The sequence below is a fragment of the Lacerta agilis genome, chromosome 12, assembly GCF_009819535.1.
Source record: "Lacerta agilis isolate rLacAgi1 chromosome 12, rLacAgi1.pri, whole genome shotgun sequence".
Classification (NCBI taxonomy): Eukaryota; Metazoa; Chordata; class Lepidosauria; order Squamata; family Lacertidae; genus Lacerta; species Lacerta agilis.
Genome location: NC_046323.1, coordinates 3525294 through 3548705, shown reverse-complemented (window position 1 = coordinate 3548705; position 23412 = coordinate 3525294). Strand labels below are relative to the sequence as shown.

The following is a 23412-nucleotide window of genomic DNA, read 5'->3' as shown; positions in this document are numbered from 1 at the left end:
GCATCCCTGGAAAAGACAATGGAGCCTTAGATTGCTTAGGAATGATGAGTCTTAAAGACTGGTGGGAAGACGGAGAACTTCAGTCCTCAGAACTGCCCATCAGGGCAAGAACAACAGGAAAGCGTTGCTGTAATCACTAGGCCTGAACTGTTTTGGTTTCCTTGAGTAAAGAGTTAACTGCACCGCCACCAGTGATTTTTATTGCTGACCTGCTCCTGACTCCGGCACCTGACATTTCATCCTAAAAGTTATGCAGCTCTTGTTGCTAGGAACATATGGAGCAATACTCTTCCCTACTCTTGTCTCTGTCCTAGGGTCACTTTGCACATGCATATATATCATTTACTCAACAGCTGGTGGCTTGCAACTGACTATGAGTATTTTGAGGCAATACGAAAACTCTTGCTATGTGGCCATCTGTGTTATCACATTCATATGTGAATCACCACTTGTTGCTAATGATCAACCTATGTAGTTTGAGAGTAGTAGAGGTAGGAACTCTATATCCTACCAAATACACTTTGCTGTCATCTAAAAATCTAAGTACCGGTAATTTTCAGCTTCCTGAGTTTCAATGGAAACCAGTGTGGGGAAACCTTCAGATGTTGGACTCCAACTCCCATCAGCCCCAGTCAGCACATCCAATGGTTGATGAGGGGAGCTTCAATCCTATATCTGGAGGGCACAATCTTGTCTACCCTTTCTTAGAACCTCAGCTTCAATAGACTGACCAGTAGCTGAAATGTCCAAGTAAGGATTCAAAGCCCTCTTGCCTTTTGCCCTTCCAGAGGGCAACACAAACAGGAAGTTTACCAACTACCTGGTGGACTGTAGTAAGTAGACCCGGGCTGTCTACTTACTGCAGAAGTAGTAAGTAGACAGAAAATGGTATCTCAACCTTGACAGAAGATGCAAAAAGTCTTGCTGGGGTTATATCCAATGCTAATCCTACTCAGAAAAGCAGGACACAGGTGGTGGTGTGGTCTAAACCACTCAGCCTCTTGGGCTTGTGGATCAGAAGGTCGGCAGTTGGAATCTGTGCGATGGGGTGAGCTCCCATTGCTCTGTCCCAGCTCCTCCCAATCTAGCAGTTTGAAAGCATGCCAGTTTAAGTAGATGAATAGGTACCACTGCAGCAGGAAGGTAAATTGCGTTTCCGTGTGCTCTGGCTTCTGTCACGGTGTTCCGTTGCGCCAGAAGCGGGTTAGTCATGCTGGCCGCATGACCCGGAAAGCTGTCTGTGGACAAACACCGGCTCCCTTGGCCTGAAGCGAGATGAGCGCCACACCCCACAGTCACCTTTGACTGGACTTAACTGTCCAGGGGTCCTTTACCTTTACCTTTACCCTTACTCAGAGAAGACCACTGAAATTATGGAGTCTTAAGTTAGCCAGGCCCATTAACTCCAACTGGTCTGCTCTGAGTAGGACGAGCATTGGCTACAACCCTCCTTTCCCTTTTACTTCTGATGTGTGTTTATTGTGATTTTTACAAGGGAAAATAATTAACTTTCGAACAAAGATAGAAGATCTTTTAGGCCAATGCATACATTCAGCAGAATAAAATGTTAAGGCTTTTCCTGGAATGCACCACTGTAAGGAAAAGCAATCTGAACGCCCTCCGTTCCAAATAAAACTTCCCTGCACATAGAAGAACAGCATGTGAGATAAAAGGCTGAACACGTCTCCTTGAGATGCTAATTTGCTTTCTAGAAAGGAGTTTTTCAAGTGGGGCAATATTAAAAAATGTTATCTCCCTCCTTCACTCTGAAAGGGTACATCCCAACAAAAGCTTTACTGTTAGAATGAATGTCTGAATGTCTCAGAGAAGAATAGAACTTAACAAGTCACACCCAAGCTTGAGGACAATGTTAAATGTAACATGAAAGCCACATTACACATTTGCTTTGGTTTGCAGACCTAAGAAGAGTCTGCAACCCTCAACTATGGATTAAGACCCACTGAACTCAACAGGACTTATTTCTGAAGTAAACATGATTACTTAGGCTTGTGTTGTAAGGTTAAGAAAAGGCACAGCAATTCATAGGCCTTCTTTCCAAGCCAGTTCTGCATACTGCTATTCTCATGTAGTGTTGAATTTTCAGCAGTGAGTGCAGGGGGGGGGGGGTGTCCTTAAAAAGAAAAAGAAAAAGCCTTTGAGCCAGTTTAATTCAGACCATTCAAATGCGTTTTACTGCACAACCGAGTACAATCCAAATAATAACAGATGCAAATGACCTCAATGGAAAAATAAATCACAGTTCCTGGAAATCTCCTCTCCTCTCCTACTACTCCAACTGTAAATACAGGGTTTCCCGCTTTTCAAGCCCAGGGAAGAATGCAACACAGATTTATTGCTAGCCTTCAGGCCAATTTCTTCTGAAATTACAATTTGGCTAATAAGAGACTGATCCAAAATAACTGCTGGTAAAATATTGTGTATGTTCTTGGGCATATAGTTAGGATTGTTAATATCAATTAATTCTGCTCACAGAAGACGACTTGTTTTAAAACAAATTCATTTTTCCCTCCAGTATATATGTAATTACACAGCTGTAACTAATAGCCACGGAGAAGCAATCTGCCATCTAAACAACTAGCATTATTCTTCAAAGTATTACTTGTGCTTTTCTTCCTTTATTTCCACACTGTGAGAGAGAGATTATTAGAGATGATTAAATGTATATATCAAGCCTTTTAGCAAAGGATTGAAACTGCTTTGTGGATTTGGGTTTTTATGGATTATAGTAGTTCTTCTGGGTTTTATAGTTGAAAAGAAGACACTGGAACACCCCCCTTCCCTTCTATGTTGACATACCTTTCCCATCCATAATAAAGCAGTGTTTGATTCTGCAAGGCTTCCCCCCCCCCCCCGGTAATACATGCTTTCACTAGTATTTTTACGTTAACTTAGTGTAAACTGCCACACTTGGAATTTTGTTTGGATTACAAATCCATCAGTCAAATGACTAGGTGTACATGCATGCAACAATTGTAGACTATGACAATCTATCCCCCCAAAATTCATCCCCTTTCATAGCAGTCACTTGTGAAAAGCTTTTGACACCATGGGATATTTTTGGCAAGAAAGAATTCCAACCTAATCCTAAAACTGAAAAGGGGGGATAAAGCTTCCAGGAGGGGGACACACCAGCCCCAGTTTCTCTAGTGGTATTTTTACAGTGTTTGCTATTTTTTAATTTAGTATTTATAGAATGACAACTCATAGAATAAATGTCAACAAAATATATAGGTAATAGTTGGTAGCTACCTATTATAAGTTTCACTGCTAAGGCAGTAGGATTGTTTTGCTTCAGTGAATCCACAGACAGATAAACCCCGGGCAATCCAAGAGTAAATCTTGCCCTTTTGCTGCACCACAAAACCTTTCCAAAGGTACAGTAGAACATTTAAGCACCTCCGTTTGCAAATCAGCAAGCACCTTCAGGGATGCACACTTTCTCTCTCATTCCCTCTCTAGCTTTTCTTTGTCTGCCTTAACCATAATGTATTTCTTGCAACAAGCAACACCGCAGACGATGGGTTCTGTTAATCAGGTTGGCCTCTCTTAATCAGGGGTTCCAATAGGTTTGCAAACCCAGTTTAAAAGGGAACCTATTTAGCATTAGTCGTATTTAGCATCAGTGCAAAAGCCATGCTAAAGTAAATCCATGGGAATGGGAAAGGGGAAACATGATGCTAAAACTGGACCCCGCATTGTATCTGCACAAGACTCAAAAACTCAGGAGCTGTTTACCCAATGAGGCAGAGACACAGCAACAGCCTTCCAGCAGCAGCATTGTGGCTGTTTATCAGGAAGGGCTGTGATGATCAGGACCGGGCTGTCTATGAGGCGGACTGAGGCAGCTGCCTCGGACAGTGGAATCCAAGGGGCACTGCTGCAGAAGTGAGAATAGCTAGCTTCTGGGTCCCTGTGAAATCGTGTGGGGCTCTCAAGGTCTTGCTGGAACCCACAAGCAGTTGCATTGCAACCCCAGTAAACAAAGCTTTGGTGGGGATGGGCACAGGGCGTCTCAGGTGGCGAAACAGGACAGCCACCCCTGGTGCTGACGCACTGATAGAGCCAACTCAACATTCCCATGAGTGAGTCCATATAACCTTGACCTCACTGCCACCTTGGCTCCACCCCATCAGGCAGGCTGCTCCTGTAAAACACATGCAGCTTCCCCTGTGTTTTTCTGGTAGCGCAGATAGGAAAGCCATGACACCCGAAAGCCTCCTGGTGGCATGATATCTTGAATCCATTGCAGGGAATTGTGTGTGTGTGTGTGTGTGTAATCACGCTTCAGTCAAGCCAAGCCTGAGACTAATTTGGCTACCCTGCTCCTATCAATCCCAATTTCTAGGACACCTTGCAAAACGAAGTAGAAATGAAATACAAATAGGAACCACAGTCAGAAACGGCATGTCCAAAGAAAAATTGTTTGGCTTTCGTGTGGATTCTTCCAGTCATGTGAAAGGCACTGAACCAACATCACAAAGTTATCATGAATCTCACATCATCTGGAGCCAATTTCCATTACACACAGGTGGTGGTAGCATAAGAGCACCTCTAAGCATGCACAGAGTGTCCTCACTGCAATCAACCCATCCACATTTAGATAAGGAGGGCGTTGCTTTTAAACTGTGGGGAAACCCCTTAAAGGGGTCTGCTAAGAGAAGCTGGTCTCCTGCTGCTGCAGGTTGCTCAAGCAGCACAAAAGATGCAGCGGCCTATGGTGTTTTTCTTCAGCTGTTCTTTAGTAAGCCAAGGTGCTGCAAGAGTTCATACTTACACATGTAGCGGAGGAATGGGAGATGGTTCGTAATGATAACGTCCTTCATGGTGTCTTGCGTCAATTGGAACAGGAGGGTGGAATGCGGGGAAAAGGTGAGGCGGATCTGAAAGAAGAAACATGGGTTTCCAAATCTCATTGTTGTTCTACCTTAGCAGTATATAATATTTAAAAGATCCAATAAACAAGCCTGTGTGTACACATTGCACAAAACCCCCCAAAAGATATATGTAAGAAATCTGCACCCAGAAAGCCCCAAACACTGTGAAAAGAAAATATGAGTTGTATCTACATGGATAATACGAATTATGAACGTTTGCATATTTTCTCTTATTTTGCACTTCTTAAACTATTTTGCCTAATTCTGCTAGTCGTGGGGAAGGATAAGGATCTCTGCATGGCATGGAAGCTCTACACTCTGGCCTTTGGTTGGCATCCGTCTGTCTCGGGAGACAATGGATGAGTGAGCATTTGGGGGTCAAACCTCTAGCCACCGAAAACCTCAAAATCTGTTGACTTTTCTGGTTTCGAAGACTACCGAGCATGTCTTAGGAACACAGCAAGAAGCCTTGTAGCTAGCCAAGACTATTTGACCATCTAACCCAATTATTCTACATTGGCTGGCAGTGGCAGAAGTGGGTCTTTCATATCACTTGCTACGTATTTCTGTTTGGCTAGAGGTGCCAGGTACTGAACCTGAAACCTTCTGCTATGCAAAGCATGAGCTCTACCACTGAGCTACGGCCTGTCGCAAGCAGCCATAAGGCTTAAAAAAGAAAAGAAAAGAAAGAATACAGAGATTCTGAGAATCACACCACATTTTGAACTTTTCTGCAGACACAAACCTGCCAAGAAGCACGAAGAGGCACACAGCAAAAATAATATTGCACAGTGCTGGATATACCTTTGCATTTACATGAGCCCAAGCCAACTGTGTAAGATACAGAGTTTGGCTCATCCAATTTGCCTGGCACACATGAATATTCATGTCTTAATTTTAATATTCTCTTTTCATCACTAATGGAAAATTACATAAAGAAGTCTTTAATAAATAATTGCAGTGTGCATATGTGAAGTGTCAGATCAAAGAGATCAGCTAGCCTTTCATAAGCACATCCCAATATTTATTATTATTAGCATGTGTTTCTTTTTTTTAAAGTACTCGTAAGAATATAGTGTAGCAAAGTCCATCGCAAAGTACTACCGGAGCTGCCCCCCACATATCTCCCCAGTAATGTTTCATAAATGAAGTGCATGAGGCAACATCATCAGGATTAGTATTTCTCCACCCCCTGCAAACAGCAGACAATTAACTGGAAGGGCAGGGAGGAAATTGTTTATTCCACCACATTAGTGTGGCAAAATATGGGGAAGCTGCAGGCACATTATCTCTCATAACGTCTCGTTGGCCATAATTTGTTGTAGTGTCTTGGGTGAAATGGCACGAGCCTAGGCAAATCCAGGAACATTTCCTCCTCTTTCCATTCTCCCTCACAAGTTCACAACAACAGCATTAGTGGCATGCAGAAGAAACTGAGGTTTCACTTGGAAGCTCTTCCACCAGCCTCCCATTTGAAGCTGTAAGAATCAGATATGCAGGAGCCCACAAAGAACATGCAAACCAGAACTTGGGTCACAATACAGAAAGGCTGAAAAATCCCTGATGTAAGAACACTATTTAAAACATGCAGACTGACAAAAGACGGCTGTTTATAGTAAGCAAAACAGATAGTAATTAATTCTTAATGGATGGATAGGTATTTTTTATTATTATTATTATTATTATTATTATTATTATTATTATTATTATTATTATTATTATACTGCCCTTCATCAAAAGTTCCAATATGTGGAAATATAATGAGTAAGCTCCTCAGAGACCGTTCACATGAACAGAGACCTCATATAAGTTCACATCTTCACATATATCACATCATATTCAGATCACAGTTGCCATAAAAAGACTTTAGATTCTTACTCTTAAACCACTTTCCTACTAGCACGTCTGAATTGATCCTGAACCCTGGGGAACTGCAATGGATTGCTAATGTAAACAACAAAGTACCACTTAAAACAATAATTTCTAGCTCCTCAACTTCTGTCCTCCCTACATACAGTGGTATCTCAGGCTACATACACTTCAGGTTACATACTCCGCTAACCCAGAAATAACACTTCAGGTTAAGAACTTTACTTCAGGATAAGAACAGAAATCGTGCTCTGGCGGCACAGCGGCAGCGGGAGGCCCCATTAGCTAAAGTGGTGCTTCAGGTTAAGAACAGTTTCAGGTTAAGAACGGACCTCCAGAGCGAATTAAGTTCTTAACCCGAGGTACCACTGTATAGGCCTTGATTCGTATGGGAAAGTTCTCTGCAACCCCGACCAACTTTCACAAGGCTAGCGTGAATTATAGGGACTCACAGGGGCACGGAGCTGACACACATTTCAGTTCATGTGGAGCAACCTCCGTGACAAACAGCGAGTCTTACTTAAGAACTTGCATTTGGATTCTCCAGTAGAAAACATTAACCATAAATGCTGTGATACCTCATAAAAGATTGTTTGTATTCATCTCCTCCAAGACAAACATCCCTTCACATTGCTTGAGACCCAGGCTGCCAAGATCGTATTTCTGAAACAGGCACATTAAACAGCTTTCGGTGTGGGTTTCTGTGGAGCGAGGATATCCTTAAAAAGCGGCCAATTCCTGTGCACCTATCCTGAAATAATGCCACCAATTCTACCCACACTTTTTCTTTTTTGTTAAGAGACATGTCGGAGCATATAGAAGGCGAAAGCTGCCTGGGTTACAAAGGCAAAATCCTAAAATGTTTATATTGACTAGAGCTTCAATGCTAGCAGCCTGATGTATATTACTCATGTGTAGATGAATGAGGACCATATGACTAAATTCCTACTGATAGTTAGCTTTCTGCACACAACTACAAAGTCCCTATGTTTTCACATTTACTCATACAAGAAAATGCAGTTTGTGAGACAATGCAAGTGCTCCCAAGGGCATGCAATAGTATTATACACAATTTAAATACTGCAATATTATGTCGCAAGAAACTTGATCATGAATTTAAAGAGCACCCTTTTGTGAGTCCCCTTGCATTAAGCTCCTCACCGGTTCTTAATTGCACCTTGTTCGCAGTTTCCATTGTGTGGGGAGGGCAGAGACAAAGTAGTCAATCATTGTAACAGAGCTGTCTACAGCCAAAACTGGCATTCACCATAATCATCCAGCTCAGAGTTTACTCCTTACACATGAGCAATACAGCTGTGGAACATCATAGCTCAAGCAGGATGTATGCTAAGTCGCTGCACTCCAGCCATCTCCTGTTGCAACCCTTGACAAAATACCACATGGTGATTTTTCCAAAGTCAAGCTAAAACTGCTGAAGCAGAATAAAGTGCCACTAAACCTGGCTACCCCCTATTTATCATACCATTTCCTGACTGATGGTTTCACAAACCAGCTGCTAAGTGCTGTGTACTCTACTGCCAGAAAAAGTAACATGTGAAACGGGAGAAAGGGGGGGGATGATGTACTCAACCATTGAAATCAATTGCACCAAGGGAATTGAAACTCCACACAGCTCACAGGTAAGCAGTAAATTCTACATGCCTGTGGGTGCAATGGGGGTGGGTAGAAACGCTTTGAATATTCATACAGAAATCTTCTTCAAATACTTATTTGAAAGAGCCCCTACAGAGAGAACTTGACTTGAACCAGACTGGGGGCCCTATAAATATGTAACTGGTGTGTGTGTGTGTGTGATTTATCTGTGTGTGGCTTTTATAGCTGCCAGCTTGGTTTCCTGTTGGCTCGCTCCTCCTAATACAATATTTTTCTTATTATACAGTCTTACCAGAAGAGGAAAGGGCATCGGTCCTTAAATTGACGCCCACCTCATCTACCTTCACTCTAATATTTCCCCAGTGAAGAAATATATTAAGGACTGTCTGATCCCCAAACTGCCAGAGAAGGAAAATATATGAATAGTGCCTATGGAAGTGGATTCCTTTTAAGTGAAAGTCAGTGTATAGGGCTACACTGGAAATATACAGGGCTAACTAATCCAAACAGTGGGGTATAAGTTTTTCTTTAATGGGTCATGCTACAATAATGCAAATGAGCTGGAACCCATCAAGAGTTTCTTTTTTCAAAATCAAGGATTACATTATTCCCAAGCTACGGAAAATGCAGAGCAATACTGGCAATGAGAGGCTTTTATCACCTTTTCTATTTCTCTACAAGGCCAATGACTATCGTTCTCTAGGGTGTTTCAGGAGCATGATTTCAAAAGTATACACAGGGGCCTTACCAATGACTGCGGAGTGGCAGGTGAAGATGATGGACTATGCAGAACTGGCAAAACTGACCTGCAGAATTTGAGACCAGGATGATCAAAAATTCCAAAGAGACTGGAAGTAAATTGATTGTATATTTGAATAATTATTGCAAAATTGTGAAGACACTAGCAGGACTGAAATAAATCCTGCAATGTGAATATTAGAAGACAAAGAGTCAAAGTGCGAGACAAAGACTTGAAAGCAGAAAACCTAATGAGGGGGGGGGAGGGAAGTCACAGGCTTGGCAGAGCGGAAGGATTTATGTATGTCATTGTACGGTTGGAAATATTGTTTAAGGAGAAATTAATAATTAAAAAATTATGAAAAAAGTATACACAAGGGCCAGGGGGTTGCTCTTTTACTCTGAAGGGATTCCTCCCCACCCCAACATTCAGTCATGTAAGCCTCCACCTGCAGTACTACAATTCAAACACAGGTATACTATTGATAAGGGTGCCGATATTTGTGAGCACAGAGAAAAGTACTAGCCATACCTTTCAGGAGAATCAAGAAACAAGCCCAACTACTACTCCAGGTGAGGAAACCACAGTTAACTCTGCCATCAAGCCCTCAAAATCTTTGGCTCCAAAGCCCAAAGACAGACCTCTTCATTCAGCTATCACCTTTCTTTTCTGTCTTGATTTTGTCTCAGGCAGTTAAGCAGTGGTTTGGTTCCCCCCCCCCCCTGTGATTTTTTCTTTCTTAAAGTGAAAGGCATCTGTTCCCTTCCTCAAACAAGATATCCCCCTTGGGTTTGAAAGCAAAACTTTTCATTCTGCCTTCATAATGAATAAAACAGAATCTCCTGTGAAACTTTAATGATAATAACATTTTCTATTAAAATATCAAAGCAAATGCAATCTTCTTGGGAGGCTTGCTGAACTGAAGGCATGGTTAATACAGACCAGTAGGAGTCCTCTGACAGGCATTTAAGGTTTTCCAGTATCTTTCTTATTTATCACTTGTCTACCTGCATATGTGTAATCAACATTTTGCATCAGTGTGAAGTCTCTGCTAAGTCAGTGCTACACCCATTCCTGAAGCATTACTTCCATCTTTTGAAATAAGAAATGCAGAATATGAACACACTGAAGATGTACCATTAGTGCAAAACTCAGCCATTCTGCTTCATGATCTTAGAATATCAGTTCTCATAAAGTGAGCTTTCGTGTGCATGCACACTTCTTCAGATACCTTCACACTTATCTGAAGAAGTGTGCATGCACACGAAAGCTCATACCAGGAACAAACTCAGTTGGTCTCTAAGGTGCTACTAGAAAGAATTTTCGATTTTGTTTTGACTATGGCAGACCAACACGGCTACCCACCTGTAACCAGTTCTCATAAAGGCTTTGTTCTCCTGGTCTATTGTTCAATTGGTCTGGTAAATTCACATAATGCTTTATAAACTATGTGCATGGTCCTAGGGAACAGCTGGCTAACTTCAGCCACATCTAATTTTTCATTCTAGCATGAAAAACAAACAAAAAGGAAATAAAGAGAAAGGCAATTAATGCTCAATTTCTTCTCTTGATGATGAAGTATTTTTCAGGGAGTGATGGGGAGGCTACATACTGCTACATCTGTCAGTGAAAGTTAGGCTGCCCGGTGTTAAGGTGAAGGTCCATGTCGGTGTAGGGTGGGTGGCTGGAGTGGGGGCTGGCTGTGGGCATCTTGCCAAAGAGTGATGTTTCCAGTTTTGCTTTCCCCCATAGAGTAGAAAGCAGCCTTTCGGCTATATGGGAGAAAATAAGAGGTGTGCGCTGGGAGGGGCTCATCAGAGGAAACATGCCCCTTACCTATGACCGTAAAGATGCCAGCGTGCACAGCTTTTGCCATTGTCCGAACTGTGCCCCCAACTGCAGGCTGTAATTGGGGACCTATGGTATGGGGCAAGGGAATATTGTTTGTGCCCTCTCTACTCCAGACTGCAGCCCTTTTTGACTTTATGTGCAAAAAACACACTAGCTATCCATTGGGCTATAGAGGCAGTTGGGCAAAAACATGTTCCTGCTATGACTTGAGTGCAGCTTTCCCCAACTTGGTACCCTCCAGACATTTGAGACAACATCTCTGATGGCTGGCCATGCAAGCTGGGGCTGGTGGAAGTGTAGTTCAAAGCATCTGGGGGATACTAGGTTGGAGATGGCTATTATAATGTTTGAGACAGGTTTCTCCTCCACTTTCATTTTGTCTCAGAGAGGTGTGGTTTCCTTCTCTTTCTGCCTCAGAAGCCAATTAGTTCTACGGACTTCTGCTTCTCTCCTTTAGACTCAGCAACATTGTCAACAGAAACAGTTGACTATGATCTCCATGTACAAGGCAAGCAGGATGTCAACTAAATAATGCCAAAAGTGAATATGGCCATGAAACAAAAGCCCTGGCAAGCAGAAACAAACGCCTGCATTAGTCTTCTGTCCCTGACATTTCAAAAAAAAGTAGTAGTTTCTGCCGGCTACAGTCTGGCTGAAGCCACAGCACACCTGGAACCTGGGCTGGAGACCCTCCAGGTCTAGATTTGGGTGCAACTACTAATTGCCTTAGCCTGGCCCTGGTGGGGGCCTTGAGGAGATGTCCCCAGTGGTGGGCAACCTTTCAAAACAAAAAGAAAGAAAGAAAAGTTTGCACTGTGTTTGACGGAGTCCCCTTATGTGAGGATACAGTACTTCTCATTTTGTTTCACTCATGGCTCCTTTGCGAGTTTCCAGAGCTCGTTCCTAGCAATACATTGTTCCAGCTGGAGTTCCCACCTTGGCAAGGCAAAGCAGTGGGACCAAGTATTACACACACTTGGTGTCTGTTTTTGCCACCTCTGTGTTTATGTAAACCAAAACACCTTGTGGGAACATACTTTATTTGTTTTCAGTGGTTCCCCAACAATCTGGGTGCCAAATGCTTGGAGAAGTAGCTATCTGAGCTGGAAGAAAAGAAGGCTGGAAACATTTTCAATAACTGGCAGCCACTGAAAGCTCCTTAGCAGGCCAGATTTGCTGCAGGTATTGGCTAAGTAGCTGCTGGCTGGCTTTCAGATAGAGCACTTTATTGCTTTCCACAGTTATTGCAACTCCACTGTGTACAGATTTAAAGACCTATGTTTAAAAAAAGAAAAACCCAATATTTTAGTAGTCCTGTTACCTGTTAATAAGCAAGCATGTTAAAATTCCCTTATCAATGTCATTTGGCTCCCAGAAGTTAGTACTATTTACTAAGAGCTGTAAAACAAATTTAGGGAGAGGCTGCAGCCCCAGATGGAGGATTAAAGGTGTCACTAAACTGGACAGATCTGAGCCGTATCCCCATTGAAATGGACAGGAAATGAGCAAGAGCATGGCAGTGCGGAGTTTTCACTCATGCCAATGAGTTCCCAATGGACTGCGCTCCACATTACTTAGTGGCAAGCAGAGCGTGTCACTTGGACTGTCTGCCTTCGGCAACAAAATGCCTTGGGCTGGCCTTGAACTTCAGGATAATTCCCTGTTACGGCTCAAAATCCGAAGGGATGGAATTGTGTGGTTATTAATATAAAAGGTAACGGTAGTTGTGTTGGCCAATAAGAAAGCTTCCAAATTCCATATTAGGGCAACAATGCCTTTATTGTTGTTGTTCAGTCGTGTCCGACTCTTCGTGACCCCATAGACCAGAGCACGCCAGGCACGCCTATCCTTCACTGCCTCTCGCAGTTTGGCCAATGCCTTTATAATACCAACTAAAATGTTACAAAAAAACCATTATTTTCATGACTAGCTTGTCTCTACTGTTAAGTTACCTCACATAGGGACTGGCCTAGCCAAATTGGGAGGGTGTTTTCACGCCCCAGCAAAGAAGTTCAGCCTTCATCTAGCCTTCATCTTTCCCCGTGAAGAGGCAGGCTAGATGAAGCCAGGAATGAAAATGTATCTTCCCAAACACGCCATGCTCCGCGATGCCTCGCCAGGATTACCTTGCAAGATAACTGCATGCCCAGATAACAAACTATGGCCAATAAGAGAATTCAAGTCTTTTGCTAGTGTTAGGTGATAGGAAAGATGCAAACAGACTCTTATGATCCCTGAATGTCCTTAACTGGCTCCACACACTCAACAACACTGGTTCGTTTTTCCATATAGGCCCAAGTGGTTATTGAAGATGTGCAAGAAGATGGTAGCAAAGGAAACTATTTATTTCCTGACAATAATGTGTTTTAATAAAAATGCATCCATAGTATGCTTTTTAAAAACAAAGCAAAACTGTATTTCTTGAGTAAGAGGGGGAAAGCATTGTCAACAACAAAAGTGCAGGGATACACAACACATATCATTCACACACACACACACACACACACGGGAGGCCAAATAAATTTGCTAGCTATGGAGTACAGTTTCCACTTAAGCTCTGCTCTTGGCAACTGGTATAACACCCCTTTCCAATTATCTACAGTTCTACATCACAAGTACATGTGTATAAACTCAAGAAAGCAGAACAGAAACAAATGGCATACTCTGGTCCTGTCACAATGTTATTTGGAACTGGAGTCTTTTCCTGGAATGCGTGGAGATCTTGTTTTGCCACAGGCCCCTTTTTATAACTTCTGGGTCATTGTGGTGTTCTTTAACAAACTTAATAATGTGCTCTCTGCAAGAAAATGACAAATTGGACTCTGCCAGAAACTGACAAAAGAACCCCCTTCCTCTGTTACTTCAAATGCTCTGTCGCAAGTGAAAAAGCAATTTATCTCCCTCCCCAGCCCAAACAACCATTCTGGACTGCATTTGCTGCTCCTCTAAGTTCCCTGCACATTGGTGTTTACACCATGGATAAATCTCACACCCAAACAAGCAAACAAACAAATTCAAGAAAAGCGATGCAAAAACAGTTCCATCTCTAGGTTCCAGCTGTGTGCTTTAATCCAGCTGCTCTGGACTCCTGCCTGGCTGCATACATGTTGATGGGACCTTCCTACAGTCACATCTTTTTCCTTCTGTGGTGGCAGCAATAAAATACACAACACCAGGAAAGTTTAGACTACTGCATATAAATCAACCCTAATGCACAGATACTTTCAGCTCCCAAAATGCATTCATAGCTTTCCAGAATAATGAGAAAATGGAATTCTCTAAAAACTAAGAGTTCTTGATTTGGATGATTTATTAAGACTGAAATCAGAGAGCATGACCTCAACTAAATTCTGTCACACAGAATTCAAGCATTTTTGCTTTCACAGCTGAGGCTAATGCGTCCCCTGTAGCCAATGTGGGCAAGGAAATTCTGCATGTTTACTATCCCATATTTCACCTGTACACATTGACAAAAGAAACTAACACACATTATGCATAAACACATCCTTTGCAAATACTGCGACTATGCGGGTGAAGATGTATCTAAAAACAGATATAGCATGTCCCAATCTACATGTCAGCACACTCTGGGAAAGTTTTGAAATTTAAGAACATTCTGGAATTATTAAATCACATAATTCAGATGGAAGTGATGATGGGCACTGGTTCAGATGGCTTTTAAAGCACTGGTTTCCAAAGGGTTATTCAAATTCATGGAAGACAGGCCATTAGCCTGTTAGCCGACAGCTAACAGTTGTTAGCCGATAGCTAAATGGAATCTGAGATTCATAGGTAGCATTGCTGGGGATCAGGCAACTGAGAATAAACAATGTAAGAGGTTGCTGTCTTCATGTCCTGTTTGTGAACTACCTGGAGGCATCTGCTTGGCCAGTACTGCAAACAGGATGCTGAACTAGGTGGAATTCTTGGTTTGATCAAATAGGGCTCTTTTATATTTAAATAAAACTCTTGAAACTAATTTCCTAGACCTGCCCTAAGCACCTACAACATGGCGGTGGTAGAGCACAACTTGCAATTCGCCAAACCAAATGCAGCACACCAACCATGTACAATAGCCCACCAGGGACTCAATGGACATCCTGCTTTTACTGCCATCTGCAGAATACAAAAACAAGATAGCAGCCACACATCTTACAGGCCTGTGTGTAGTTTGGTAAAGGTAAAGGTACCCCTGACATTTAGGTCCAGTCGCAGACAACTCTGGGGTTGCGGCGCCCATCTGGTTTATGGGCTGAGGAAGCCGGTGTTTGTCTGCAGACAGCTTCCGGGTCATGTGGCCAGCATGACTAAGCCACTTCTGGAGAGCTAGAGCAGCGCACGGAAATGCCATTTACCTTCCCGACAGAGTGGTACCTATTTATCTACTTGCACTTTGACGTGCTTTCAAACTGCTAGGTTGGCAGGAGCTGGGACCAAGCAGCGGGAGCTCACCCCGTCACGGGGATTCAAACCACCGACCTTCCAATCGGCAAGCCCTAGGCTCTGTGGTTTAGACCACAGCACCACCCGCGTCCCTTGTGTAGTTTGGTAGGTTGCAACAAAGCACAAAATGTCACTCTTAGAGTGGTACTAGTGGGACATTATACAAGTATTGCTGGTACATTTGTGGCCTACCTCACAATCAACAACTGCGAAGTAGAAGTCACTTCAAGAGGCATCTAAAGTGGCTGATTTGTATATCAAGCTCACCCATGTGCAGTGAACCCACCTTGCAGACTAGCCCCCATCACAAAGTCCTCTCCACTAGCCCCCAAGCCACCCCATGGGGTTTGTTACTGCTCTTATTTCCATTTTCCATTCCCTATTTCCATTTTAAGCTAATGTTGCCACAGGGATGCTCATCAGCTCACTGGTCGGGAAATGCAAAACGGTGGCGTATGCATATGGTCGCTGGAAGGATCCCCATGAGGAAATGCAACCCTTGGGCTGAAAAAGGTTCCCTCACCCCTGCAATATGTCCTATCAGCTGCTGATAGATTTGTACTCTGAAGTAGTGAGCCACTTTGGAAGCTCATGTTTTATGTTCTGATCTATTTTCTAAATTTTTGATGGCTGATATTTTTAACGATTCTATATGTTTGTAAACTTGATTGTATGCCACCCACAGATTGCCCTGTGTTAGGCAACAAAGTACAACAAAGTAATAAATAAATTAATTAATCATTAGTAAAAACGTAATTTTTACCTCTCTCTTTTCTGGTTTGCCTCCCACAGTGCTGAAGGGCATGTGCCTGGAATTATGCAACAGTGCAGTCCTATACATGTCTACTCAGAAGTAAGTCCCATACAGTAAAATGGAATTTACTCCCAGGTATAAGTGAGCATGAGGATAGGATTGCAGCCACATCCTGCAGTTCTATTTTTGCCATTTAAATGGTCATTACTGACATAAACCCACAACTTCCCAATCTGGCATCTCCTTCAATATGCAGTTTTCTGTCTGCCAAATCATTAAAGAAAATTAAATCCAAACACAGATCACTTTTCCAGACCTAAATCTCATTCTTTTACTATGTGTGCACATTCCTCTGAGTATAAGCCTATGACTGTTTTCCTTTTCCACCATTCTGATCTTTCTTTCCAGATAAGATGCCTTTAGTACTCTACCAAATTCTGAACCAATGCCACATATTTTACTCCTTCTACATCATTCATTTTGTCCAAAAGTTTTGTAAATCTTTCCAAAGAGTGGTTTAGTTATTTAATACTGACTTGCTCTTTCTCTTTCAAGTATATTTTTATATATAGGTAAATGTAAAGAGACCCCTGACCGTTAAGTCCAGTCACGGACGACTCTGGGGTTGCGGTGCTCATATCGCTCCATAGGCCAAAGGAGCCGGCGTTTGTCCACAGACAGCTTCCGGGTCATGTGGCTAGCATGACTAAGCCACTTCTGGCGAACCAGAGCAGCGCATGAAAATGTTGTTTACCTTCCCACCAGAGTGGTACCTATTTATCTACTTGCACTTTGACGTACTTTCAAACTGCTAGGTTGGCAGCAGCAGGGACCGAACAATGGGAGCTCACCCCGTCGCAGGGATTCGAACCGCCAACCTTCTGATCAGCAAGCCTTAGGCTCTGTAGTTTATGCCACAGCGCCACCCGCGTCCCATTTTTACATATAGTGTTGCTTAATAACTTTGTTACATTACTACAGAATATTTTATGTACTACCAAACCATATTTGACAGAATCTCTCTTCCTTCTTTGAGAGGGTTAATTTTTCCAGTCCTTTCTTACCTCTCCAGTAGGTTCAAACATTTCAGAAATAGTTATCACACACCCATTTTCCCTTGCATATAACAAGAAGCTCATGTTGCTATCACACTGCAGTTATCTTTACTACCAGTGTTGGTGCTGTGAACTGCAGTGTCACTCTTCCACCATTGTTCAAGCAGGAGAGTCCATGCAAACTTGCATAGAAACCCCTCCTAAAATGCCTGGGTTGGTAACTTTTAAGGGGGTATTTGATGCACACCCTTAAATGAAAAGGGGTGTACATAAGAATATCCTGTTAAAAGGGAGGAAGGGTTGCATCATTTTAGCATGGGATTCCATGGAAATCGCTAATAAAACAAAGGAAAAAAACTTTGCCTTTTAGCATCACCTTAATTACATCATTGTAATATCATGCCATTGGCATGTCTGCGGCTCCACTCACCTGTCAAATTTGGCCCATGAGGGTAATCAAGATAAGGATCTGGGCTGTGGAGCCAAGAAGGCTCTCCTACCCTAGTCTAAGGTGAATTTGATGAGCACTAAGGGACGTGGGTGGTGCTGTGGGTTAAACCACAGAGCCTAGGGCTTGCCGATCAGAAGGTCGGCGGTTCGAATCCCTGCGATGGGGTGAGCTCCCGTTGCTCGGTCCCTGCTCCTGCCAACCTAGCAGTTTGAAAGCACATCAAAGTGCAAGTAGATAAATAGATAGCGTTCCAGCGGGAAGGTAAACGACGTTTCCGTGCGCTGCTCTGGTTCGCCAGAAGCGGCTTAGTCATGCTGGCCACATGACCCGGAAGCTGTAAGTCGGCTCCCTCGGCCAGTAACGCGAGATGAGTGCTGCAACCCCAGAGTCGTTCATGACTGGGCCTAACAGTCAGGGGTCCCTTTACCCTTTACCTTTAAGGGGAGTGAGTGGGGTTTGGAGAGCAATGCTAGCAGGGCACACTCCCTAGTAAGCCTATCTTTATATTAAGCTTTTCACAGTTAAAAATTCAAAGAATAATAATTGTGCCTTGGAAATACATTAATACTTCATGATATTTTTTTATCTGAATTTGCATGTCATGACAGTCAGCTTTGTAACTGCAAAGGGTAAAACCAAAATGTAAGATGGGAGTATAATAGATTCCAGAATCACTCATGCATCTTCTTAGAAATGTAAGGAAAGCCTTCCTGGATCAGACCACAGGCCTCTCTAGCCTCACAATAGCCAATTAAATGCCTCCACAAAGTACACAAGCAGGACAAGAAGGTAATCACTTTCTCCCACTGTTGCTCCCCAACTGGTATTCAGATAAATTACCTGGTGGTAATGGAATGTACGACTCCATAACACATATCTGCAGCAAACACTTCCAACATATGGAACTGAAATAGGTTAGGTGAAATTGGTTCATCGCTAACTTGTACATGACTACATGATTTGGTCTAGTGATTTCACCTCTGATATTCCGGCTTATAAAGTAACACAGGTCCTAGCTTCAGATGGAGAGAGGCGACCCTTGAGGTACTGCCGCCCAGTGTGGCTGGGGAAACTCAGCCAGATGGGCGGGGTACAAATTATTTGTTTGGTTGTTGTTGTTGTTGTTGTTGTTGTTGTTGTTGTTGTTGTTGTTGTTGTTATATTGCGGTCCTGAGCTGTTTAAGGCTTTATAGGTCAAAACCAGCATCTGGAGTGATTCACAGCATTCCTTTAGAGCACAATTATGTAAGCAAGTGGTAAGACACACTGTTTTGTGGACCATTCCCCACTCCCCACCAGAATATGTAGTTTTTCACAAGAGATGTTGGGAGGTGGATTCTCTAGACCCATTTTTGTTTGCTTTCATGTCTGTTTCTGCCCCTGAAGCAGCCTTGGTTGCCCTGAAAGTTCATCATCATCATCATCATCATCATCATCATTTTTAATTTGTATACCATCTTTCTATCTTACAATACTCAAGGCAGTTTACAAACTGAAGAAACAAAAAATTTACTGGGACACAAATGGCAAGTGCATCTCTGTTGACTTTCATTCATCTCTTGGAGGCTTTTGATACCACTGTCCATAATATCTGCAGTGATAAGGTGCTTCACATCAACTTGCAGGGATGGTTGCAGCAGTAGAGGAGTTCTTGCTCAACCCCATGGCATTTGTGCTCTAGAGTCCCACAATATTACATCTTGTCCCCCATGTTATTTAGCAACTACATGAAGATGCTGAGTGAAGTCATCAGGGTATTTGGAGAGCAGTTCCATCAGTGTGCTGAAGACATCCAGGTCTAGATTTATCTTTGTCCTATGAGTCAGAGGAGACAGTGCAGGTGCTTGGAAGCTGTGATGTGCTGGATGAAGGTAGGTGGCTCCTAGGTGGTGGAACTGGAAGGGGGAAGCCTGTTTTAGATGGAAATAGCAGGTGTCTAGTTAGGGGATACTTCTTGATGTAGAACTATCAGCGGAGACACAGGTAATGTCAGTGGCTCAGAGTGCCTTTTTCCAGATCTTACTGGTTCACCAGCTACAGCCTTTCCTGGCCAAAGATAACCTGGCCAGAGTGATCTATACTCTATCTCCTGTTGTTGTTGTTGTTGTTGTTGTTGTTGTTGTTGTTTACATACATTATAAACACACACACACAGTCGATAAAAATAAACACAAAATAATTCACAAAACGAATATCATTTATCTTCAAACATAAGAAGATTATGGTCTAAAATAATCTCTAATTTGGGGTTGGGTTATTGTAATGTACTATGTGTGGGGCTGCCTTTCAAAACAACCTGAAAGCTGAAACTGGTAAAGAATGTGGATTGTCTGGTGCAACTAGCAGGCGTCATGTAACACCAATCTTCAAAGAACTTCACTGGTTACCAATGTGCTTCCAGGAGGTGTTTTCAAGGTGCTAGTGCTGACCTGTAGGGCCCTAAATGACTTGGGACTTGGGACCTAAAGGGGCACCTCTCCCCCTGTGTCAGCATGCTGGATGTCTCAGATCTGATGGAGAGGCCTTCCTCGTGATCCTTTTATCTTGGGGGTGGGAGGCAACTGGTTTCCCCACCATTTCAGTATTTCATTCCCCACTGAGTCAAGAAGGAAATGGGACAGCGAGGGGGCTTGAGAGGTAAGCTTACATCCATATGGAAAAACGCTTTGACACAAAGGTTGGAGGTTAAAAGTTTAAATGCTCATGACAGGGATGACAGCATTCCCTTTTTGGTCAGAAACTTCAAAGAGAATGTCTTTTCTTAATGCCACTATTGTAGCTTTTTGAAAACCCACTGAAATTCTAGTGTGTTTATTGCACACTAAAAGCATTTTTTTAAAAGGACTCCTTGTTGCAGTTGTTTCACAACTGCATACAAAGCACAGATGAAGACTTATTTTAAAAACCTACTTAAAATCTACAGTTAAGTCTATTGCATCAGTTTAGGTACTCTTTCTTCATATGATATATTTAGCAACATATTTTAAATTAAGCCCCTTAATAGTAAACGTCCAGTCTCAAAATCACACAAAAGGCTATATGCTAATTTTTTCCTAATTTGAAAAGCACTTGAAAAGAATTTTTATTAAGTTATCCAAACTTTCCCCCGCCCCAAGTATATATTGTGTGTGTACACACACACACACACACACTTTGTCAGTACAGTATTGAACATCAACCCTCTTGGTAATAACTGCCCCAGGAAATTCCACTATCTATTGTTTATAGTCCTTTCCCCGATCTCTACAGGAACATCTGGAAAGTCTGTCTAAGGCCATTAATGGAGAGGGTGGAAATGTGAGGGTAACTATGCCCTGCAGCCACAGAAGGCACTGTAACCTTCCAAACTCTTTTGTTGCAGTTGGGGCAAATGAAGACGTCCAGTTGTGCTGCTGCAGGTGCACCATGGCGTTTCTTTTCTCTGCGCTCCTCCCAGCACTCGTTCCTCCTCTGGGTGCACAACCTGACTGTCTCCAGGCCCTGCGGTCATCTGCAAGGGATTCCCACATGGCGGGGTTGATGTTGCCAGCCTTCACATCATGTATGCAGACATCTTTGTAAAGGAGAGTTGGTCTGCCAAGGAGCCTGGTGACTGAATCCAGCTCCCCAAAGAGCACTTCATTGGGAATCCTGCCATCTGCCATTCTGTGGACATGACCAAGCCAACATATGGGGCGGGAAATGGCTGTTTTTGGTAGGGCTCGTGTTTCCAAAATTAACGAGGAACAAAATCCTTATTTTAAACCATAGTAATGGTGGAGGTTTTTCGTGGTGGCCCTGCCATTCTAGGCACAGCGCTGAAGAATCCCCAATGTGAAGAACATTTGGTGATGATGATTTAATTTCTACACCACGTAATATATTTAAAATATCTCTAAGTGGTGTACAGAAAACGGAAGCAACCACAAACAACTTGAACAAAAATATTACAAAAATGCACAATTACATATAAAACAGTTACATTAATGCAAAGTTACTAGTATATATACATTCTTACAAGAAGGCTTGTAAGGAACTGTGGCAGTTATCTGTTTATTATTATTTAAACAGTTCCCTTAACTGCTCTTCCCTGAGGTAAGCTGTGGCCAAATTGTTTTCCTTCTCTTCCCCAAGCAGATATGCAGGGGGCATATTTGAACAGTGCTATAGTTTACTTTAGGGCCTATTTAAATACCTTCTGCCATATATTTCAAACAAACAGTTCACTTCATTAGAAAGGCAAACAGTTTAGCCTTAGACTACTAGCACTTGAGAAGAACCATACTGGGCAGACAAAACCTTCTGCCCTGTGTAAACACTTCCTTGTCTTCAGCTCTAAGCCGCAACCATGTGGAACTTCACTTCAAAAAGCCTTTTTACAAATACTTCACACATCCATTTGTTAAGTAAGTGATAACCCTGAAGAGATTATCTGCAGGGGCTGAAATCCTCTGCTCATTATCAGTGCTTTTATGTGAGCTAAGAAAGGAAATCGGGACAGTTCACTCTCATATATTAGCTGGATGCAGAACAATAAAATTAGTGGCATTACAAGTACATGGAATGGATTAATCTGCTAAAGAATTGCATAGGTCTTATAGAAAGGAAAAGTACTAGGGTGGACATTAGTTCCAGGTCTTCAATTAGGAAATATTATGGACTTGGTCAAAAGCTAGTTTTTCTGGTAGACTGGGATAGACTGGTTGAACTATGCTCTAACTACAATCTTAAAAAGCCTCGAGTTAAGCAAGTCCTCAAATGCTAACTTTCAAAGCATGTTACTCACATGGTCAACAACCTACAAACCCCAAGTAACATAGCCTTTAGAGTTTCAAATCTTCTGATTTCCAAGTCCATTTTACAATTTGGCTAATTCAATGCTTTTTAAAACTAAGAAACTCAAGGCTTTTAAAAAATAACTGCAAAACAAAACAAAAGAGAGAACAAACACAACAAGTGCAGTTTCTTGCTGCTTTGCATCCACCACATGAATGCAAAACAGCATACAAACCATATTAGCTATATGTATCTAAAAATGAAAATCAGCCATGGCCCAGCAGACCATGACGTATTTTCAATGAAGTCTCCAACTCTAGGGCTCATCCTCACTTCTGCCGGCACCACTATTTCCTCCCGGGAAAACCTGTTGTTTACCATCTCAGTTTACAGAAGCAAACTAACAAAAAATATTAGATCCATAGAGTCAACAAGCTATCCCCCCCCCACAAAAACTGTGAGCAGTTTGCTCCCCCCCCCCCCAAACTGGGCTGCTATCCTTGAGTGGCAGATACACTGCTGGTTTGATCCATTCTCTAACATCTCACCTGCAGTCATTCAAGAGCCTGCTCTTCTTCAGGGCCCTTAAAGACACCATATTCATTGCTTTTTTTGTTTCGCTTCAAAATCATTAATGCAGTTCACAATTCGCAAAATATTTTCCCCCAGAAAAAAGCAGAAAATTGGCAATCAGGATAAAATTGCAGTTAAATTAAAATGCATTAATACCTGAGAAAGGAACCTAAGCTGACTATATTTCGGTTAGAAAATACAACCAAAAAAGTGAGGGGGGGAGGAAGGTCTATTTGCACCCTAAACAGACATGCAGGCCTCCTATTGACACTTTTGGGAGTTCCAGTTGCCTACCAAAAATAGAATTCACTCTTAAGAGAGCACAGCATTTCAAAAAGAGTGAACCTGCTGTCACTCCCTGCTGCTTCTACTGCTTTCTGTCAGAGATGGAGAAAAGTTTTGATCAAAATATC

General features: G+C 42.5%; 1 protein-coding gene across 3 annotated transcripts in view; it reads right to left on the bottom strand.

The window, feature by feature from the left end:
* The window catches only part of GLI3 (GLI family zinc finger 3), a 253319-nt gene that overhangs the window by 101447 nt on the left and 128460 nt on the right, over positions 1–23412 (bottom strand). For all 3 annotated transcript variants that reach the window (XM_033165580.1, XM_033165579.1, XM_033165581.1), the window contains one exon: positions 4796–4901. In XM_033165580.1, the coding sequence (XP_033021471.1) occupies positions 4796–4901 (106 nt within the window). The remainder of the gene's footprint in view (positions 1–4795; positions 4902–23412) is intronic.